General features: G+C 33.3%; 1 protein-coding gene across 4 annotated transcripts in view; it reads right to left on the bottom strand.

Annotated features, from left to right (window-relative positions):
- KTN1 (kinectin 1) overlaps positions 1-19,450 on the bottom strand; it is a 120,173-nt gene that overhangs the window by 20,307 nt on the left and 80,416 nt on the right. For 2 of the 4 annotated variants that reach the window (XM_068545091.1, XM_068545081.1), the window contains exons 19-33: positions 15,052-15,086; positions 14,533-14,623; positions 13,772-13,840; positions 13,116-13,153; positions 12,342-12,432; positions 12,124-12,192; positions 10,978-11,015; positions 10,328-10,418; positions 10,183-10,251; positions 9,666-9,703; positions 8,244-8,334; positions 6,278-6,346; positions 5,169-5,206; positions 3,592-3,682; positions 1,491-1,577 (exon numbers count right to left, since the gene is read on the bottom strand). In XM_068545091.1, coding sequence (XP_068401192.1) covers positions 1,491-1,577; positions 3,592-3,682; positions 5,169-5,206; positions 6,278-6,346; positions 8,244-8,334; positions 9,666-9,703; positions 10,183-10,251; positions 10,328-10,418; positions 10,978-11,015; positions 12,124-12,192; positions 12,342-12,432; positions 13,116-13,153; positions 13,772-13,840; positions 14,533-14,623; positions 15,052-15,086 — 1,005 coding nt within the window. The remainder of the gene's footprint in view (positions 1-1,490; positions 1,578-3,591; positions 3,683-5,168; positions 5,207-6,277; positions 6,347-8,243; positions 8,335-9,665; positions 9,704-10,182; positions 10,252-10,327; positions 10,419-10,977; positions 11,016-12,123; positions 12,193-12,341; positions 12,433-13,115; positions 13,154-13,771; positions 13,841-14,532; positions 14,624-15,051; positions 15,087-19,450) is intronic. The other 2 variants (XM_068545111.1, XM_068545101.1) reach the window with 1 other exon arrangement.

The following is a 19,450-nucleotide window of genomic DNA, read 5'->3' on the forward strand; positions in this document are numbered from 1 at the left end:
CACTTGGTGATTAGTTCTGAAATATAGATAAATTCTTATATTCACCACCAAACACATGATGAAACAAATTCTAGCTTTCTTTTGGCATCATAATATATATGCAAGAATGCCTATGACAGGTGGCACATAACTTCTTGTAGGAATGGCATGACATTATGGGTTTAGCACTTTCTAGATAAACAGCCTCATTAACAAAATAAAGCTAAAAGGTAGCTCTTAACAGTGAAAAACAAAGTTATAGAAACAATGAGAAACTATACAGAACCCCCACTGCTGACAGGGCTGACTGCAACCACTGACAATGAAACAATAACGTCCTACCTGGCCTAGATTTTTCTACTCTCTGGCCTAGATTTCTCTGGTCCCAAATATCTGCCTGATATCTCAAATTAAGGTTTTAGTGAAAATTAGGGCCTGATGAGTAAGTATATAAGTAAATACAAATCCATTTACACTAAAGGAAATATAAGTACAAACATGATTGATAAAAAAATTTATTAAAATTCTATTCTGCTTTTAAAAAAAAGTCCTTCAAATGTCACTAAGACTTACATTCAAAATTCAGCATATTACCTTAGCACACAAAATACTTACAGAATGCTGAATTGAATAACATAATGAACTTTAACCCATATATGAAATTCAGTAATTCTGTTCCACATTTATTCTTGGTAGGAATTTTCAAAGTGCTTGACCTGAACTGGCACATTTATTTCTCTCAATCTTTAAAAACAACTTCTCGATTACAATTCATTAGAAATCTTTAAATCCATGGAACAACTTGAACTCAGGGAGAATATCCTTAATTGTTTTTAAGACAGAGGGGGATATATGTTTCAGGAGCACTTTACATACTCTGGTCAAGAGGATTATCCCTTATATTAATATTCCATACTAAACATAAAATGTGCATCATTACTGTCCAGATACTTCAGAATCTAAAGTTTAATTTTAATTCCATCTCTTCTAAGGAAGCATCCCCAATAACACACCCAGAATTGATCCCATCCTTGTACTTCTGAAGACTTTTATCATTTTCCACCTTGTCTGAGTCATCTTGGTGTGCCTCAAAGAACCTTGGAGAGTCCACTGTGCATCACAGGTGCATTCTAGGTACTCAAATGTGTTTGTTAATTCAGTTAGATTTTTTTTTGGCTCCGGGTTTTCACCAAGTTCTCTTAATCAACCCAAGAGATACACTCTGTCTAACAAGAGCTTACATGGGTAGCATAGGCTTCCTGAGACTCATCAGCTTAAAGCAGTAATCACCAAAGCTCAAACAATCAATTAATCACAACAAAACAGCATGCCCAAAATTAAAGCTTCAAGGAGTAGATGAAAAAAAGCAGAGATGACAGAGGTGATAAATGTGGATGATAAGGAGATTTTATATTTAAATTGCAGTAAAATTAAATGCTTTAGTCTGATTTTAAGACAAGCTGCAGATTTTCTCTGTTCAGTGGATTGTTTCTAGGAGTTAGCATTACAACCTTGGAAGTCTTGTTCACTTTGTCCTGCAGCATTTTTTCAGTTGATGCCAATGCTTCCATTGCTTCCCAGTTTTTCTCCCGAAGGTCCTAATCATTTTTAGAAAGAATGATTTCAGTTTATCCATTATTGAAAGATTTTTGCTTTTTGCTTCATCAGTATTTTGCACTGCATTTAACTGCTGCTTACTGCAAAATTATTTCAATGGGAAAATATGTATATTAGCAAAAAAATAAAAAGCAATGTTTAGAAGTTTGAATGAGAAAATAAAGATGCCCACTTCCCATGTTTTAGTATACACACCAAATATGCCAGCTTTAACGTAATTACTATGCACACATAACAAAGAAGAAAAAGCATTCAAAAGTAAACACAGAAACCAAGATTACAAATATAATTTCAGGTACATCGAATATTAGAGAATTAAGGACAGAACAAATACACAAGTATTACAAAAAGCTTTACGTGTGATTTTTAAACAGGACCCAATATCACTCATGGGACTTTCCACTGCAGCATAACAGTTTTTTCTCTAAATACGTTTTATTGATTTAACACATTTCAAGTCTACCTAGGAATGACATAGGAATTCACTGTATTTCTCTATCTTTCTTGGCATGGTCAAATGTGCATACCAAAAAGCAACCTGACAGGAACTGTATGAGCTACTTGATCAAGGCAAACGAGGAGGCTAGAAAGAGAAACAGAGGCCTTTGGAAACTGAGTTCTGAAAGATCTATTTTAACAGCATTTCATTAGCAAATACTAATAAGGACAATCTGCTATATTTCAGCCTTTCTTCAGATTTAGAAATCTAAACAGATTAAAAACAAAAACTAAAGCCAATAATCACCATCTACTGAATGCTTACTTATGTGCCCAACACTGTACTTGGCATGTCACATAAATTTTCATTAATCCTCATAACAACCCTAAGAGGTATTTATTCCCATTTTATAGATGGCAAAACCACAGCTCAGGTAGGTTAATAAATGTGACCAAGTGTACACAGCAAATGAGGGGGCAGAACTAGAATGGACTGACTTTGCAGTCTGCTGGCCTCCAGTGTCCTGGCTCTTTTCACACACTTCAGTGCCTCCAGCACTGCTGCTGCTGAGGCATTAGACTGGCATTACTATACCTTCCTTATCTCAGAATCCCGGTAATAAAACACAGTTAAGATGGTAACAGTAATACTGGCAAATTCAGCTTAGGTTTTCTGGCCAAGCAATACTATTAGTAATGTTACACAAACACACAAAGGGCAATTCACATACCTAATTTTGACAAACTCAGAGGAGCAGGAACATGTCAACTTGTTAAATTAACAAATTAACGCAAACTTTGAAAAATTAGCTTTCATTAGAAAATACCCGCTTAGATTTCAATAACATTTCTGACCTTGCTCAAGTCTTAACAATGATACTTTTGTGTGCAAAAATTCCTCGTCTAACAAGAACGCTTGCAATCTACTTAAAGGTGTCATCCTCTGGTCAGAGAGAATTTAAGAAACTCATCTAAATTTACTACTTGTCAATATTTCACTATCCCTTCCATTCTAACCTAAATGTATTCAGGTTTTGAGCCCTCTAATATGCTTAGTTACCAAAATTTGAAACACCTCTCAATTTAAAAAGGGAGGTGCCAGAAGACTTTGAAAGACATTTAATTACTGAAAATACTAGGTTTGAATACTGGCATTACTTTCAGCTTACAAAAAGGCTAGCCCAATCAAAATAAGAACAAAAACCTTTAATTTTAAGATACTGAGCTGAAAGAATAATTTTTCCAGATAAAAGTTTAACAGAAAGTCAACTATAGTTAAAAAAAAAAAAAAATCTGTAGCTGTAATAATTGTAACGTCAACATTTAAAATGATATTCAGACATGTACAAAATGGACTTTTCATTTATTCATTAAAAAAATCCACTCTCTAATAAAGTGATTTCCCCAATAATCCTCTCATAAAACCTACACACAAAACAGTACTTTCCTACAAAGATTAAGAAATCTAAAGTAAAAGTTGATTAAAAAATTCTTAACCATGATATTTCAGTGAAATAATAATAATAAAAAGCTTTATTCTGATAAAGATTTGCTTACATTGTTTTTCTTCCTCTGGTGTTCAACAGCATCCTTCAAAGAAGCTAACTCATTCTGGAGACCAGTTATTTCTTTCTCTCTTTCTGAAATTCTAAACCAGAACATGAATATATATAACAATATTTTAGGTAAACAGTGAACGTATTATTTGTTACTACAATAAAAACAGCAAGTAGATGATGCTTTGAAAAATGCATTAACCTAATAGGCAAACTCTTTAAGCTTAACCACAGTTACCACAGAAAGCCTATCCATGAATTACTATTTTCAGAAATAAACTTTTAAATATATTTTTACAATATGATATACTGACATTTATGCTAAACAGAAATCATCCCCTAAGAAACAGTTCATGAATACATGAACAGCTGTAGTTGTAGTCACTTCTATTTTTATCTAGGGCAGTGAAGTAGCTATTTTCAGAAGAGTAAAAACTGATGTAGACACAGTTCCTTAAATATTTTTTTTTCCAGAAGGTAATGAAATCAATTATGACTTTAAGTGGCTAACCCACAATAAAAGCATGATATTAACGTGAGGTAGGTGTTCTCTTTTCATTTTCATAACAGTCTTGGGATTCATGTTTTTCTGGTTCTATCAAATGAGTTAGTTACTTCCCAGAAATGCAGAAAGAAATGGCAAAGAGTCACAATTTGATTCTGTTATAGCTGAGAGGAGGCTTGGGTAGAAAATTAAAGTACAAATTGCTCTTCCCTAAGAATAAGGCTCGATATAAGGGGTTGGCAAACTAGGGTTCAGGGCATGACCCACAGTCTGGTTTTGTATGGCCCTTGAGCCAAGAGCTGATTTTATGTTTTTAAAGAATTGTAGGGAAAAAAGGAAAAAAAGAATATGACACTACATGGCCCACATAGCCTAAAATATTCACTGTCAGGCCATTTATAAAAAAAGTTTGCTGACCCTTGCTCTATACAGTCAAACTCAAGACTCAATTTAATAGTAAATAATTCTAAACTAGTAAACTACCAACTGTGTAAACAAGTCAAGATGGAAGAACATACAGATATATCACTGAATATACTTCATGTGGTTGACATTTAACATGTTGAAACATACCAACTTATCTGAAATGACCTTAAACGCAGCCTCTTAGAGAAAAATACAGACCCACAATAAAAATGTTTCAGTTAAAAGAAAAAACTCCTTAAAAGAGAGTAACCATAAAGATTACGAGATTTGCTTTTTTAATGCAGAAGCTAAACCAAAATGTGCACCATTCAATTCCACAATGATATCAGGAGGATAATTGAGATAATTTAAGGTAAATCAGTAAAGGCTTCAAAATATAGTTAAATGTGATTAGATATTTTCTGAATGCCTGAAAAACCAGTATCACCCTCAACAAAATGTTCAAAGAAATCCAAATACCATAAAAGATACATTTAGCTCAGCCAAAGGCACAGCTAAGCTCTACTGACCTACAGTCCAAGAAATCCAAATAGAACTGTAAAAATTAGGGGAGCATTTGCAGTTACATTAAATTGCTTATCTGATAACTGTTTAGTTAATAAAAACAGTTGCCGCTTCCCAAACTGTGAATAAGAATTATTACTTACACTTTTAATAGTTCTTCATGAGGGGGAAAAGAAGATGCCTATTAAAACAGTTAAATGTTATTTTCAAACAAAGCTTTCTAGAAGACTTCAAAAAAATTAAATCTGTTCTCAGACATAAACTGAGACAACACCAGAGGTAAAAATATCATATATTCTATATGCCATCAAAAAGTAATTTTAATAAAAACATGTACACATTTATACAATGTACTGAGTGCTAAATCTAATCTTCATTGTCACCATATTCTTAAACTCTTCATTTAACAAATATTTATCAATTTCCTATCATGTGCAAAGCACTGAGTTAATACCTTAAATTTTCATAATGCATAATTCATATTTGACTACACTGTTTCCAAAAGTCAAAAAAATACCATTAATGAAGGAAAAGTAGGAAAAGTTAGCTAACTTGCATATAACAAAAATTTAATTTTTCATAATACGTAAAGATACATAGCCCTTCACATATGGTATTTATTCCTGATGACTACAATCTCCCAAACGAAACTACTATAAACTTCTTGTCGACAAGGACTCTAATTCTTTTGTCCTTCAAAATACTTCCGAGTTCATCCATATACATTCATAACATAAATTAATTTAAATAATATTTTGGTTAACATTATTTTTTTTAAAAAACACACATTTTATTTTTACCAAGCAGAATTATACTCTGAAAAAGTATTTTAAATGGTGGTAAACTATTACTTATAATATTACACATTTCTTAGTTTCTCTCCAATTATAGATGTTTTGTTTGCAGAAAGGGGAAGTAGGGTATACACATGTTTTTAAACTGACCTCTACAGGATTTTACCTGACTTGTTAAGAAAGGCATTCTAAAGGATCTGAAAACATACACAACACAGATATATAACAGAGCTGGAAAATAGTAATATTATTTGTGTATACTTTATAAATTATAGATTATCTTATCTTGGCTATGGCATAGCAAACTGCTTTGTTTTTTAGGAAATTTGATAAACACTTATAAATAAAACAACACATACTTTATTCTCAATGAAAAGGCAAAATGGTAATACTTACGGTCATGAGTCATAAAATTTTTTACCACATAAATAAAAGGCAAGGCATCTAACAGTACCTACCTGTTGGTAGTTCTGCTGCTTAAGCTCCTCAATTTGGGATTTAAACAATTTGTTTTCATCTTGTGCTTCCTATTTAAACAAAAATTAAACATGAACACATGGACAGAGCTTTTATTTTCCATATAAGCTTTAAAACGTATCATACAAACCAGGCAAATTCTACAACAGTAACAATTTTTAAAGGGTGTATTAAGCCCTATATTAAAATATATTACAAAATTAGAATAATTCAATTATTCAGTACTAGCCTGGGAGTGGGTATGTCTCAATGGAAGAAAACAGGATCCAGAAACAGACCCAAACACATGTCAGAATTTACTACAGGGTGACACCTCAGATCAGTAGGGCAAGTCCTACTGGTATTTTGGGCCGTATTTTCTTTATTGTGGGGGCCGCCCACATACTGTAAGACGTTCAGCAGCATCCACAGCCTCCATTTACTGGATGCAGTAGTACCCCTCCGCCAGCTGTGATAACCAAAAATGTCTCCAAATATTGCTAAATGTTCGGGGCAGGGGACAGAGCCACTACAGTCAAGTAATAATTGATTATTTAATAATGTGGCTAGTCTTTTATTTTTTTAAGGTTGAAATGCTATTTTTATAACTTAACTCTAATAAATTACATGTGAATAAAACATCTAAGCAAAAAAAATAAATTATAAACATAGTATTAGAAGAAAACATGTGAAAACATTTTTATGATCATAGAGTGAGAGATTACTTTCATTTCAAACTCAGCAAACTACTTACATTTCAGTACATAAAAGTTTCCAAAGCTGGGGTGGGGTGGGGGGGCCGCGGGGATTAAGTCAAAAGAAAGACTAAAATAAATCACCTCACATGGCAGAAGGCTAACTTTCCTTATTATGTAAAAAGGATCTTATAAATTAGTAAGAAAAAAATCAACCCAGGGGGGAAAATGTAGGAAAAATTACAGGCCAATTCATATACAAATGATGAGTGCTTCTCTATCAAATGCAAATTACAATAATCTGACCATCTTTCAAGCATAATATCCAATGTTTTCATCTTCATCGGTATTGAAGAGGATGAAAAGGAAATGGCTCTCTGTTGGAGAGTGTAATTTAGTTGTTGTAGTTTGGTTGTTTAATTTAGTGCAATTTAGTTGTTTAGTTGTAATTTAGTCTGTTGGAGAGTATAAATTAGTAAAAACACTTTGGAGGACAATTTAGCATTATCTGACAAAATTTAAAATGAACCTACTTGGGAAGGAAAGGGAATGTGACAGAACCAACCCTTGGAGCATGAAATGTGAGCACAAGTATCTGAGACAGTGCAGACACCTAAAATTTCCTATTTCTTCAAAACAATGTTCTGTAAGGACTTTCAATACTAACTACATGAAGATGAAGAGATACTATTTTCTATTTTAAAACTATCACTTTCAAAAAGGAAAAAAACCCTCTGCATAAAACCCAAAATCTCACTTGTAGGAATTATAAATACAGATATAGTAGCATAAGTATTGAAAATATGTGTGTAAGGATATTCACCATAAAACTGTTGTAACAGGAAACACAACTCTAAATAATCTAAGTATCCATAAACCAGGACTGGTTGTATAAGTGATAATACAATCATACAAAAGAATACCATGAAGCCATTCAACGTTAAAGATAAAAATGTGCTTATGTGGAAGGACCTCAAAAACATTATTAATTGGGTGGGGGGAGCAAAATACAAAATTGTGTATGATTAAATACTATATGTTTAAAAACTATTAAGTACACACACACACACACACACACACACAATTTTATGCATGGGCGCTTGCTCAAAAGATATATAAATAATTGATAGTAGTTATCTCTGAGGAATGAGACCCAGTATCTGGGTAGGAGGGAATGTCATTTTGTATTCAATTTTCTTTTGTAGTAGTTAAAACTGTTTTCAAACATGCAAAGACAGTAACTCACGTGATAATTTTAAGTAAACATATTTACCTGTAACAGCTTTGTTTTTCTAGAAAGATCACTCTCCCTTTCTTTCAGCACAGTTTCTAATCTCTTCATTTCATTTTCCTTTTCTTTCAACCTAGAATTTTTACAAAGACGTTATATTTAGTTATGTGAATCGGTGGAGCACAGGAGAATTTTAGGACAGTAAAACTTGTTTTTAATAATACTGTAATGATGGATACATGTCATCATACATTGGTCAAAAACCCCTAGAATGTACAAAAAGTGTGAACCCTAATGGATACTATGGACTTTAGTTAATAGCAATATATTGATTTGGTTCATCAGTTGTAACAAATTACCACACAAATGCAAGATGTAAATAAGAAGAAAAATGGGGAAGGAGGGTACACAGAAATTCTCTGTACTGCTCTCTCAATTTTTTCTGTAAACCTAAAAATGCCCCCCCAAATATTATATTAATTTTCTTTAATGTGAGGTAGAAATAAATCTAAAATCATACTTTAATGATCTATATACCTACTACAAATAGGCCTCAAACCTGTCCCTAAGCTTTCTATTAGCAAATGATACAAAAGCACCTTGACAGTTATACAATGCCCATAAGATAAACAGTTAGTTGTACATATGAGCAATCTTAGTGCCAATAAAAACATCTCCTTTTTCTCCATAAAGATAATGACCTAATAAATATCTTCAATATCTTACTTTTTTAAAGATACAGTTTCAAAGGGTCACTTCTTAAACATCAATAAAGACTGATGAGATTACATCAAAGGAAAAATCTCTTAAAAGTAATTGATAGAAGGCCAAAACAATGAAGTACAGATACCCTTCTTACCACTGTAGACTGATTTAGTTTAAGAAAACAGACTTCATAGGATAAAAATTTTCTAGGATAACATCTATTAAGACTGATAGCTCCTATGCTCATCAGATTCAGTATTTTTACTAATCGGCACAGCATTAACTGATACAACTTGCCCCAAAGGCAAGTTACTTTTATAGAAAGATTCAATATTCATTATCAAGATTATGGCTAAGATTATCTTCTGGTTAATTCAGAGATGTTATTCTTTCAAATACTAAAAATGATTTTGATTTGAAATAAATTTAACCTCTCTTTATAATAATTACATACTTCATTTAAAAAGAGAGAGAGAGAGAAAACTTAAATAAAACCAACCAGTCTATATTAGCAGAAAGAGTATCTCAGAAAATGCATTTGAAGGATCTGGAAAAGATAAAGTCTCTAGGTATCAGAAAGCATTTGAAAGGCCTCTGTTTTATTATACCAAAGAGAGATTTAACTTATTTGCCCCTGGACTATAATTTCTACTTAACAAGAAAGTTAATAACTTAGAAGAAACTCATCATAATATTCAAGGACAGTCTAGAAAATATTGAGAAGTTCCTCTTTAAAATGCTGGCTAAAAGTATACTTACACAATCTCAAGTTCTTCAAATCGTGAGGCAGAACATGCCTAAGAAACAGATTCACATTTTTAATTATAACATCAAAAAGATCAGGTTCTACAATATATTATCTATAGAATCACTCACCAGGAAAATAAAAGCACAATTATATGTGGTAAATTTAAGATTGGGCCATTCATAAAACAAAGAATGGATTTTCTTTATTTAACTTAATTGTTAATATCTATTTGTTAAAGGATTACAGATTAATACACCAATTAAACACAGACACTTAAAAATGAGAATAAGACTCCATCTGAAAAAGTAAGGAGAGGAAATTCTTTCAGACTTAGGTTGACAAATGAGGCAGTAGTAGACTTGACAGGGATAAAAGTTAACTTATTTTATCAACAACAAAACAACAATACAACAGTAATTTTTATGGCAAAAAACTCAGAGAACATATTAACTTCTTTATTTCCTAGTACAGTAAAATAAGGATTCCTCATGTTTTATAAAATATGCTGGTAATCTGTTAATACTATACCTCTCGCAAGTTATGTTGTGCTACCTCCTGAACGTGAGCTTTCAAAGATTCATTTTCTTCTTGAAGATCCTGAAAAAGAATAGGTCTAAATAAAAGTGATACTCAAGTATAAAAAAGGTGTTTACTATTGTTTTTAACTTCTCACCTGTAACCATTTCCCTCTATTGGCTAGGTCTTTCTCCTTCTCTTCTAAAACAGTCTTCATGGTATTCATCTGTTCCTCCTTTCCTTTTAATCTAACAATAAGTTAAGAACTATCAATGAAAATGTTACATGACTAAACAAAGCAAAAATACTGGAGACTGGAAAAGTGTATTTTAGGTTGTACTCATAACCCAAACTGGTTAAATAAACTAAAAAATAAATATTTTAAGTATAAAGGCATATAAGATTTTGGAGATATCAAATTAAGCAGCGGCTCTACTCCCACCCCTTAACACCCTGTTTAAGTCAATACCAGCAAATTTAGCTTATCACAACTAGTTTGGGTATGAAATATATAACCAGTTGCACAGTGGCTATTAAAATGGGCAAAGAGCAACCTGTCAGTTGAAGGTCACATTCAGAGTATAAAGCAGAAAAATAAGACTTCCACTCTATCCCCATTCCCATCAAAAAACCTACAGGTTAAATCCTAATGAAAAATTTAAGACTTTGAGGCCTTTGTGAGATATAATTTGATGTTCTTTAAAATATTACTTGAAATCAAATAAAAAGGAGCTATGATTTTCATTATAATTATATTTAACTTGTGGAAGAGAGATATTAAAGGGAAATGAGGCAAATGGTACTTACAAGTTCTGAAGTTCTTGAACTTGAGAAGTGATAGATAACTAAAATATAAAGAAAGAAGCAGAAAAAAAGCAATTCATAATCCTTTCAGTTTACCTTAGTAGGCTTTATGGTAAACCTTAAAATGTGCACACTTCAAATTACAAAGACCTAGCCAAAATGAGACGACTTGATTTCACCTTCTCTTGACTCCAATGACAGTAAGAGTAATAAATTAAAAATGGGGGTGGGGGGGGGTGTAGAAGAGACAAGGAATATGGTTATGAATAAGTCTAAACAATGTGATAGTTTTTTAAATTGTGAAAATTAGAATATTAACTGTCCACATACCTCCCTACCTTGTCAGAGCGCTTTTTCTTCCCAGTCTTCAAGGCCAACTACTCAACAGTACTCTATACTGTCCTTTAATCTCCTCTTCTTACCACACACAGTTCAATAGTACCTTTTATTCCCCACTGCCTTCTCACAGTCCCTTCAGATCTTCGCTTAAATGTCAGTTCCTCAGGAGGAGACCTTCCTGAACTCTCAGTCTATATTAAGAGTTTAATCTTTTTCTCATACCCTATTTCATTCAACACATTATCTCCAACCACTAACATAGTACTTTGATAAGTAGGAGGAACTGAATAAATATTGCTGAATGAATCTGTTGGTTGGATGAATGAATGAATCATCTCTTCCATGCAGTCTCACCACTTTTTTCAATCAAACCTTATCAGATTATATTCACCAAAACCACCCATCTATTTCCAGTAACCACATCTACCTCTGAAATCCCCCGATGAAATCTGTACTTTATTCTATAGGCAAAGGTTGAGCAATACATAGTCTATAACAAAATATTTTGGAACATGCAGTTAAAAAAAAAAAGGTTTACCAAAGTGTTTTGTTTTTTTAAGTTGGCAAACTAAAATGAAACATTAATATAGAAAACTTTCCAGAAAAAAACTTTAAACAGTTAAAAGATATGTTGATTAAAATATTAAGAACATTTTCTCAAATCAGGCAAAAATAATAAAAAGCACATAACCCAATATACTTACAGCACACTACTAAAAGTTTTCTTCTGAGTAACAAGAAAAAAACCAAATAGTTCATTAATACACATACACTAATGAATCTGTCATGCTATGGCTCTGGGATTTTTACCTGTTGAGCCTTTTCAAGCTGGATATTTCCTATTTCTTCTTTTAGAGCCTCTATTTCCTGTTTCAAATCCTTGACAATGACAAAACAGACAAGATTGGACAATGGAAACACAGAAATTGACATAAAATGCAATGTATAGACAAACACATGAAATTAAATGGTATTCACTAAAATTGATAAACAAAAAAGCAAAACGTAAGTTTTCTCTCTCTCAATACCTGAATAGTTTTCTCCTTATTAGCAACTTTGAGAAGTTCAGCTTCCAGAAGCTCTTCCACAGACTTGATCTTTCCATCTTTTTCATGGATCCTTAGATAAAGAAATGCAATATTAAACTTGGGGAGAAATCATCAAGATATACCAACTAAGATATAAAAATGGTACCAAATCATGAATAGGCTCACCAAATCAACTCTTCCCATTTTAAGTAAAAGAGCAACCATATTTTGCAGACAGAAGGGGAAAAAAATACTTAAAGCTCTTCCTAAATGAGAATTAAGCAGTAACTACCAGATGGCTGAAGCCTATGCACGCAAGGAGAAGCTGGTGACATGTTTCCAAAGTGCACAGGGAATATAAGATTTGCACCCCAAAGAATACTAGGGAGAATTGAGTTCCTCTCAACCATATAGGTTTCTAGGGCTCTGAAAGCTATGGCAGAACTTACATACAATTATGGCATTAAACTTTATAGACACTTCAAGAAAACAACACATACAAGGAACTGATCTCTATCCAATATAACCTGTTCGTTAACAGTTCCTGGTGCAGAAACAGAAAATTAACAATTTGATGCCACAAGTTAATAAATGGAGTCAATCATGGAAATTGATTTTTTAACAATCACGTTGCACTGGGAAAGCACAGCTAAGTCTCCTTATTCCAGCAATGAAAACTCCTAGCCATCTTAATTGCACAATAAAACAAGATTTATGAGCACTAATAAAATTGGACCAAAAGAAAAAGACCAGTTTAATAATGTCATTACTTACACTTTCTTAAGTTCTTCAACTAGAGATGCAAAGGAAACCTAGAAATAGGAAGGTATCCTACTTGGTAATTTGCTCAAAATATAAATGGGTCATAAACAGAAAAGTATGTTGTTCTTTAAATTTTCCACTACACCAAAACCCGGGAAAAGTAAACCTGGGAAGTAATCCTTTCTAGATTTTTTTAAGTGTCATAATTATGAAAATGAAAAGCACTTTGAAAGTAAGTAGCTTTAAAGCTACTTATGGTAAGTGTAGGTCAAAAGAAAAACCAATAGATAAATATTAAAATTATTGACTCAATGATTCTAACCAGATAAGGAGAAAACAGGAAATTTCCTAACTTCACGTAACCTCTTTTACTATTATTTAGAGTCTTACTTTATATATGTATATTCAAAACCTTTTATCACTATAGTAACAAGCAATGACATCCTACCTAGAATACTCTATCCAGTGCCTGGCATAAAGTAAGCATTTAATAAATTGCAGCTTCTATTACTGACAATCAAGTCACCAATCATTCACAGATTAAAACTATAATTGACAAATTCCATGTTGGAGAAGGGAGGAACAAAAAAAGGCTTGCTGCTATATTTGATAACAGGTTTGCCCAACGTTTAAAAGAGAATGGTTGCAGGATCTACTAAATATATTACCTGATCATTTTGCTTGGCCTTTAAGTCTTGAACTTCTTTTGTCAGAGATGAATTTTCTGTTCTTATTGCCTTTTTCAAAGACACATAAGCACAACATACTTTTATTTTCTAAAAAAAAGCTAGCTTCTCATTTTTCTCTAGCTGCTTCTTTTCCTCTCTGAAGGCCCAGAAATCTAAGTTGCTCTATATGTCTACAATTCTGCAACTTCCAGAACTAGCCAAATGGACTTTAGTTCAATTATCCTCACAAGTATTTCTACCTATGTTTCCACAACCTGAAAACCACACAGTATACCACTTGTCAAGTCACTTCTCTCTCTAAAATCAAATACACCTTTTACCTTATTTCTTCCAGCAATCCTATCCAAATTAAGTTAATTAAGGCTAATGATAATCATAAAATAAAACTGCATTCTCTCCATTCTATGGCCTCCAATACTATTTCATGAACTTATCAAGTCCACTAGTTATTCTTGTAACTAGTTATTGTTTGGTTATAATTCGGGCATGGGTGGAGGTGGGGGAGCATATATTACAAACCATAACAATAATATCTACTTCATTAAGGCAGTGAATGCTATAGGTAACTACACATTTTTGTATTTATAAAAAAAATCTTAAATTTAATGAAAAAAGGACACCATATAAATTCATAAAATGTGGATAAATAAAAGGTATGGGAAAAATATTACACATTACAGTAAAACTGCTTCATGTTCACTGAATAATCATAAGGAAAACAAATATACAAAATTCTTTACATTCAGTTCTTCCTCTTTAGTGGCCACCTGAATAAGTCCAGTTTCAAGTAATTCTTCTACAGTCTTCAACTTCTCATCTTTTTCTTGAATGCTGAAATTATAAATTCAAAACACATGTATGAACTATTTTTCAAAGAAAATGATATGATTTCTAAATAAATACTTTACATGGATCAACTCCTATGCCCATTGTTCCTTATAAACTTTCAATTCTAGACAGGTTTCTAAGGATCTTTGGTCATGGTCCAAGGGTAGCCCCTCTTTACCAATAACTAAAATGTATTCAAGTAATGCATGCCTACATGCTAGCCTAAACAAATAAATCATGGCCACACATGACACCCACAAACTTAATGTAATTCCAAATCAATCAATAGTACTATTGAGAGTACCACTCTCTTCCATTATGAAGTACAAAGAAAATTTTAAGAATTTAGATTAATATAGTTAATAATTCTGCTATCTCAAACTTGGTAGAAATGAGTCATCAAAATATTTTTTAAAAATTTAATCTCTTACCATCTTTCCATTTGTTCCAAAACATCTTTATTAGGCTAAAATAAAATCACCAAAAAAGAAAAAAAAATAAGATTAATTTTACCAAGTTTGCATGAGGTAAAACTACTTCAGAAATGGAATTCTATTAGTATTAATTAGATACAAAATTTAGGAAGATAATCCATGTTTGAAGACTGCTAATAGTTAAAGAATTACTGAATTCAGAAAACACAAGACAGGGGCATCCCTGATGGCGCAGTGGTTAAGAATCCGCCTGCCAATGCAGGGGACACGGGTTGAGCCCTGGTCCGTGAAGACCCCACATGCCGTGGAGCAACTAACTGTGGCCGTGCGCCACAACTACTGAGCCCACATGCCTAGAGCCCGTGCTCTCCAACAAGAGAAGCCACCGCAATGAGAAGCCCGCACACCGCAACAAAGAGTAGCCCGGGCTCGCCACAACTAGAGAGAGCCTGTGCGCAGCAATGAAGACCCAACGCAGGCAAAAATTTTAAAAAATAAAATAAATACATTTATAAAAAAAGAAAAGAAAACACAAGACAGAAAAGACGAGGCTACACAAAAGACACAGAAAAAGATGAAGTATAAAATGGGCTGGCAAAAATGACCTAGTCCCTTGTATGTTTTTAATTACTATAAAGGAAGTATTAAGGATAAGAAGAGAATTTGCCCCTCCTTTACATTAATTCTTCAAATCTAAAATGCCAAGGCTCTAAGGCCTTGCAGGCCAAGAAGGGGGCTTTGTTCCCTTTTTTTTTTAAACTAACATATAAGGCAAGTGCACAAATCCTGTGTACAATTCAATGAATTTTTAACATGTAGATTTCACATAACCACCACCTAAGCCAATATACAGAATGTTTTAAAACTGATTGTAGGGACTTCCCTGGTGGCGCAGTGGTTAAGAATCCACCTCCCAATGCAGGGGACACCGGTTCGATCCCTGGTCCAGGAAGATCCCACATGCCACAGAGCAACTAAACCCGCGAGCCACAACTACTGAGCCCGTGTGCCACAACTACTGAAGCCCACGCACCTAGAGCCTGTGCTCTGCAATGAGAGAAGCCACCGCAATGAGAAGCCCGCACACCGCAAAGAAGAGTAGCCTCCACTCACTGCAACTAGAGAAAAGCGCACGTGCAGCAACGAAGACCCAGTGCAGCCAAAAATAAATAAATAAATAAATTTATAAAAGTAAAAAATAAAATAAAATTGACTGTAAAGTGCAGAAGCAACACAAGAACGTATTCTCCTTGTTACATTAAAACATGACATGTGAGCTGATCCCAACCATTCACCCATCCTTCTAGCATCCCCCCCATACACTTTACAAAGACTTTACAAAGTCCTCAATGTTATAATTTACTATGTGTCCAGAAGCAAGGTTTCCCCCTCAGCATTCCTATGTCTTCAGGCAGCTAAGCAACCTGACAAAACAGGTTTGGGGTCTTTTTCCCTTCAACATTCTCTTCTACCCATCCCATTCCCTACCTGCTTTCTCCTAATTTTGCTGGTTTCGTAATTTTTTTCCAACTTTATTACAACCATTTTTCACAAATACTATTAATTTTTCCATTACCAAATCCAAGTCATAAGATTCCACTTATAGCATATTTCTAAAAATTAACCCCCTTTTCTTCAATGTCTTAGGTTAGGTCCTCAGCTTTACTCATCTCAAATATCACAATACCCTAATTCTTCTCCCTGTCTCTAGAGTTCATAAGGACTACATTGTGAGAGGTACAGGAGAACTTCCGAATGGGAAAAAAAAAACTTTCCTACCATCAGAAAGGAGATAGGAGCTGTCAAAAGTACATTAAATCATGTTTATAAATTGTGAAAAATAAACCATGCAGTAAGTTTATAAATCTTTCATCAAGATGGCTTTTGTCCATCTTTATTTTTGATGCATGTCATCTCACATAAAAACAATACAAAGTAGGTGACTATGTATGGTGACAGACATTAACTAGACTTACTGTGATCATTTCACAGTAACACAAATGTAGAATCATTATGTTGCACACTTGAAATTAAAATGTCAATTGTATCTCAATTTTTAAAAAAAGACAACACTATTAAGTCCTAGTTATACACAGCTTGATCATTTAGCTGTATTACACCTTTAGTACTGCATACTTCACTACCACATAAATTCAAACACCTCATGGTTACCGGAATGATCCATTTAAAATACTAGACAAAATGCTGATTCATTCTTTCAACATCCTTCAGCAGCATACCCACATTCTAGATCAAGCTCATGGTCCTTACACAGCCTACAAAGTCCTTCATGATTAGGCCCTAGCAAATCTTTCTCTTCCCCTTAACACCTCATACTTTGCACTTCCACAATATGCCAATATGCTCTGAATATGCCAATTTGGCCACACTGCCATGACTTTTAACACTGTATCCCCTCAGTTTGGATTGCCCCTTAGCTGTTTAGCAAACTCTTGGCTATTTTTCAAAATCAGGTTTAGCTGTCCCCTCTCTGTGGCACCTCTTCACCCTTACTCTCCTTCAGATAGAATTATCTCTTCCTCTAAACCTGTACACAGTTTAAAATTTTTTCAAAAGAAGAATTTTATTCATCACACTTTTCTGTGTGTACACCTATCTCCACACTAAACCATATTCTTGGGGCAAGAACCAAGTCTCATTCATCTCTGTAGCCTTAGCATTGTAGCACAGTACCTAGCATACTCTCCATTAGTAAAAATTTAATGGAATGAATATCCTTTAACAAGGTTACAGTTTAACAAGTACTCTTGGTCAATTGCTCACTGAATGTTCAATTGCATGAAATCGACCCAATTTAGTTATCTATCCAATATTTTACCTTTATACATTATTAATCTAATCCAATCCAATTTTCTCCTCCCTGGATGACTTTCAAAACTACATCATACAACAATGAATTATTCTGCAATAAAACAGAACCAGGCTGCAGGGCAAAAGAAAAAAACTTCCTACTGCTACAGTTTTTACTTAATAATCTTTATCTTTGAATCTTAAAAAACTACTAGTAAAAAGTCATGCTGTTCCTTTGCTAAAAAGTCAAGATGCTCAAAAAAAAAATGAGACACCTCAGGACCTTCCCCCGCAAAAAGTATTATTTTATTCTGAAGAAATGAGATCTCAGTAACTGATTTATTTGTATGATCTATCCATAGGCCTACATCCAAATGGAGTCTTCTCTTCTCTAGTATATAAACAGGTTACCTTACCTGATATTTGCTGTCTTTCTGCTTCCTACACCTAAAGAAACAACAAAAACTTGGCACCATTATTGGTTTGTGCTTCAATAAGCTCAATTTTTCCCTCCAGGATAAAAATCCATGGAGCAAAGAGACTGATTTTACATAACTAAACTGTTCATCTCTCAACTGTCACTTGGAATTCTGACTGCTGGGTAGGAAGGGGTTAAAGAAAGGTGGAAATGAAAGAAATTAAAATTATGCTAATCTTTATCTCTTCCTTCACTAGCATTGGCAATAAAAATGACCAGAGGAAAAACCAAAGAGCTGGTTCTCTGGTCTGCTAAGATCATCAGAGAGAGAAGTCACAATGACAACCAAAAACATAACGTCACAGTCATATGCTTTCTAGACTACTTTAAAAAAAAAAAAAAGAGCTTTCGGAACAAGAAGAAAAATTCTAAGAATTACCAAAGAGCAAATCTTAAAAGATGAGTTTCCCCTCTTATCAAATAATTCTTTTAAATAAAATTTAAAATGTGGCTATGAAATTCTGTTCTGTGGACTGTTCTTCATAAAACTACTCTTCATAAAAAAAGAATTCATCTCATGCTAAAAGTTATGTTAACAGAATATTTAAAAGTACACAGAAGCTTTATAGTAGACAGAAGGCTGATTCAATAAGAAAGAAATTAAAACAACAAGATCCTGTTGTGTAACACAGGGAACTATATTCAATATCCTGTAATAAACCATAATGGAAAAGAATATGAAAAAGAATATGTATATATATATAAATCACTTTACTGTACACCAGAAACACAACTGTAAATCAACTATACTTCAGTAAAAAAAAATTTTTTTAATAAAATACAATTCAAACGCCCCCCCCCCCCAAAAAGAAAGAAACTAGAGGAAACTAGGCAATTCTTAGGCTATCATGTTACCTTAAGGGGGAAATAAAAAAAATTAATGCTAATGGTTTTACTCTTGTCTAATGATGAAGAATATCATTTTTAGTATAGAATAAAAGTGAAAAGAAAAGATCCAGGTACTCTGTTTAAAACTAAGAATTACCAGCACCTTTAATACTGGAATTCTAGGGTAGATTCAGAAGTTTCTAGGCATTTATTTTACCTCCCATGAAGTGAACTTTAGAAAGTTTAAAACTTTATATATTGAAATAGGTGTTCCAGAAT

This window comes from Eschrichtius robustus, chromosome 1, assembly GCF_028021215.1.
Source record: "Eschrichtius robustus isolate mEscRob2 chromosome 1, mEscRob2.pri, whole genome shotgun sequence".
Lineage (NCBI taxonomy): Eukaryota > Metazoa > Chordata > Mammalia > Artiodactyla > Eschrichtiidae > Eschrichtius > Eschrichtius robustus.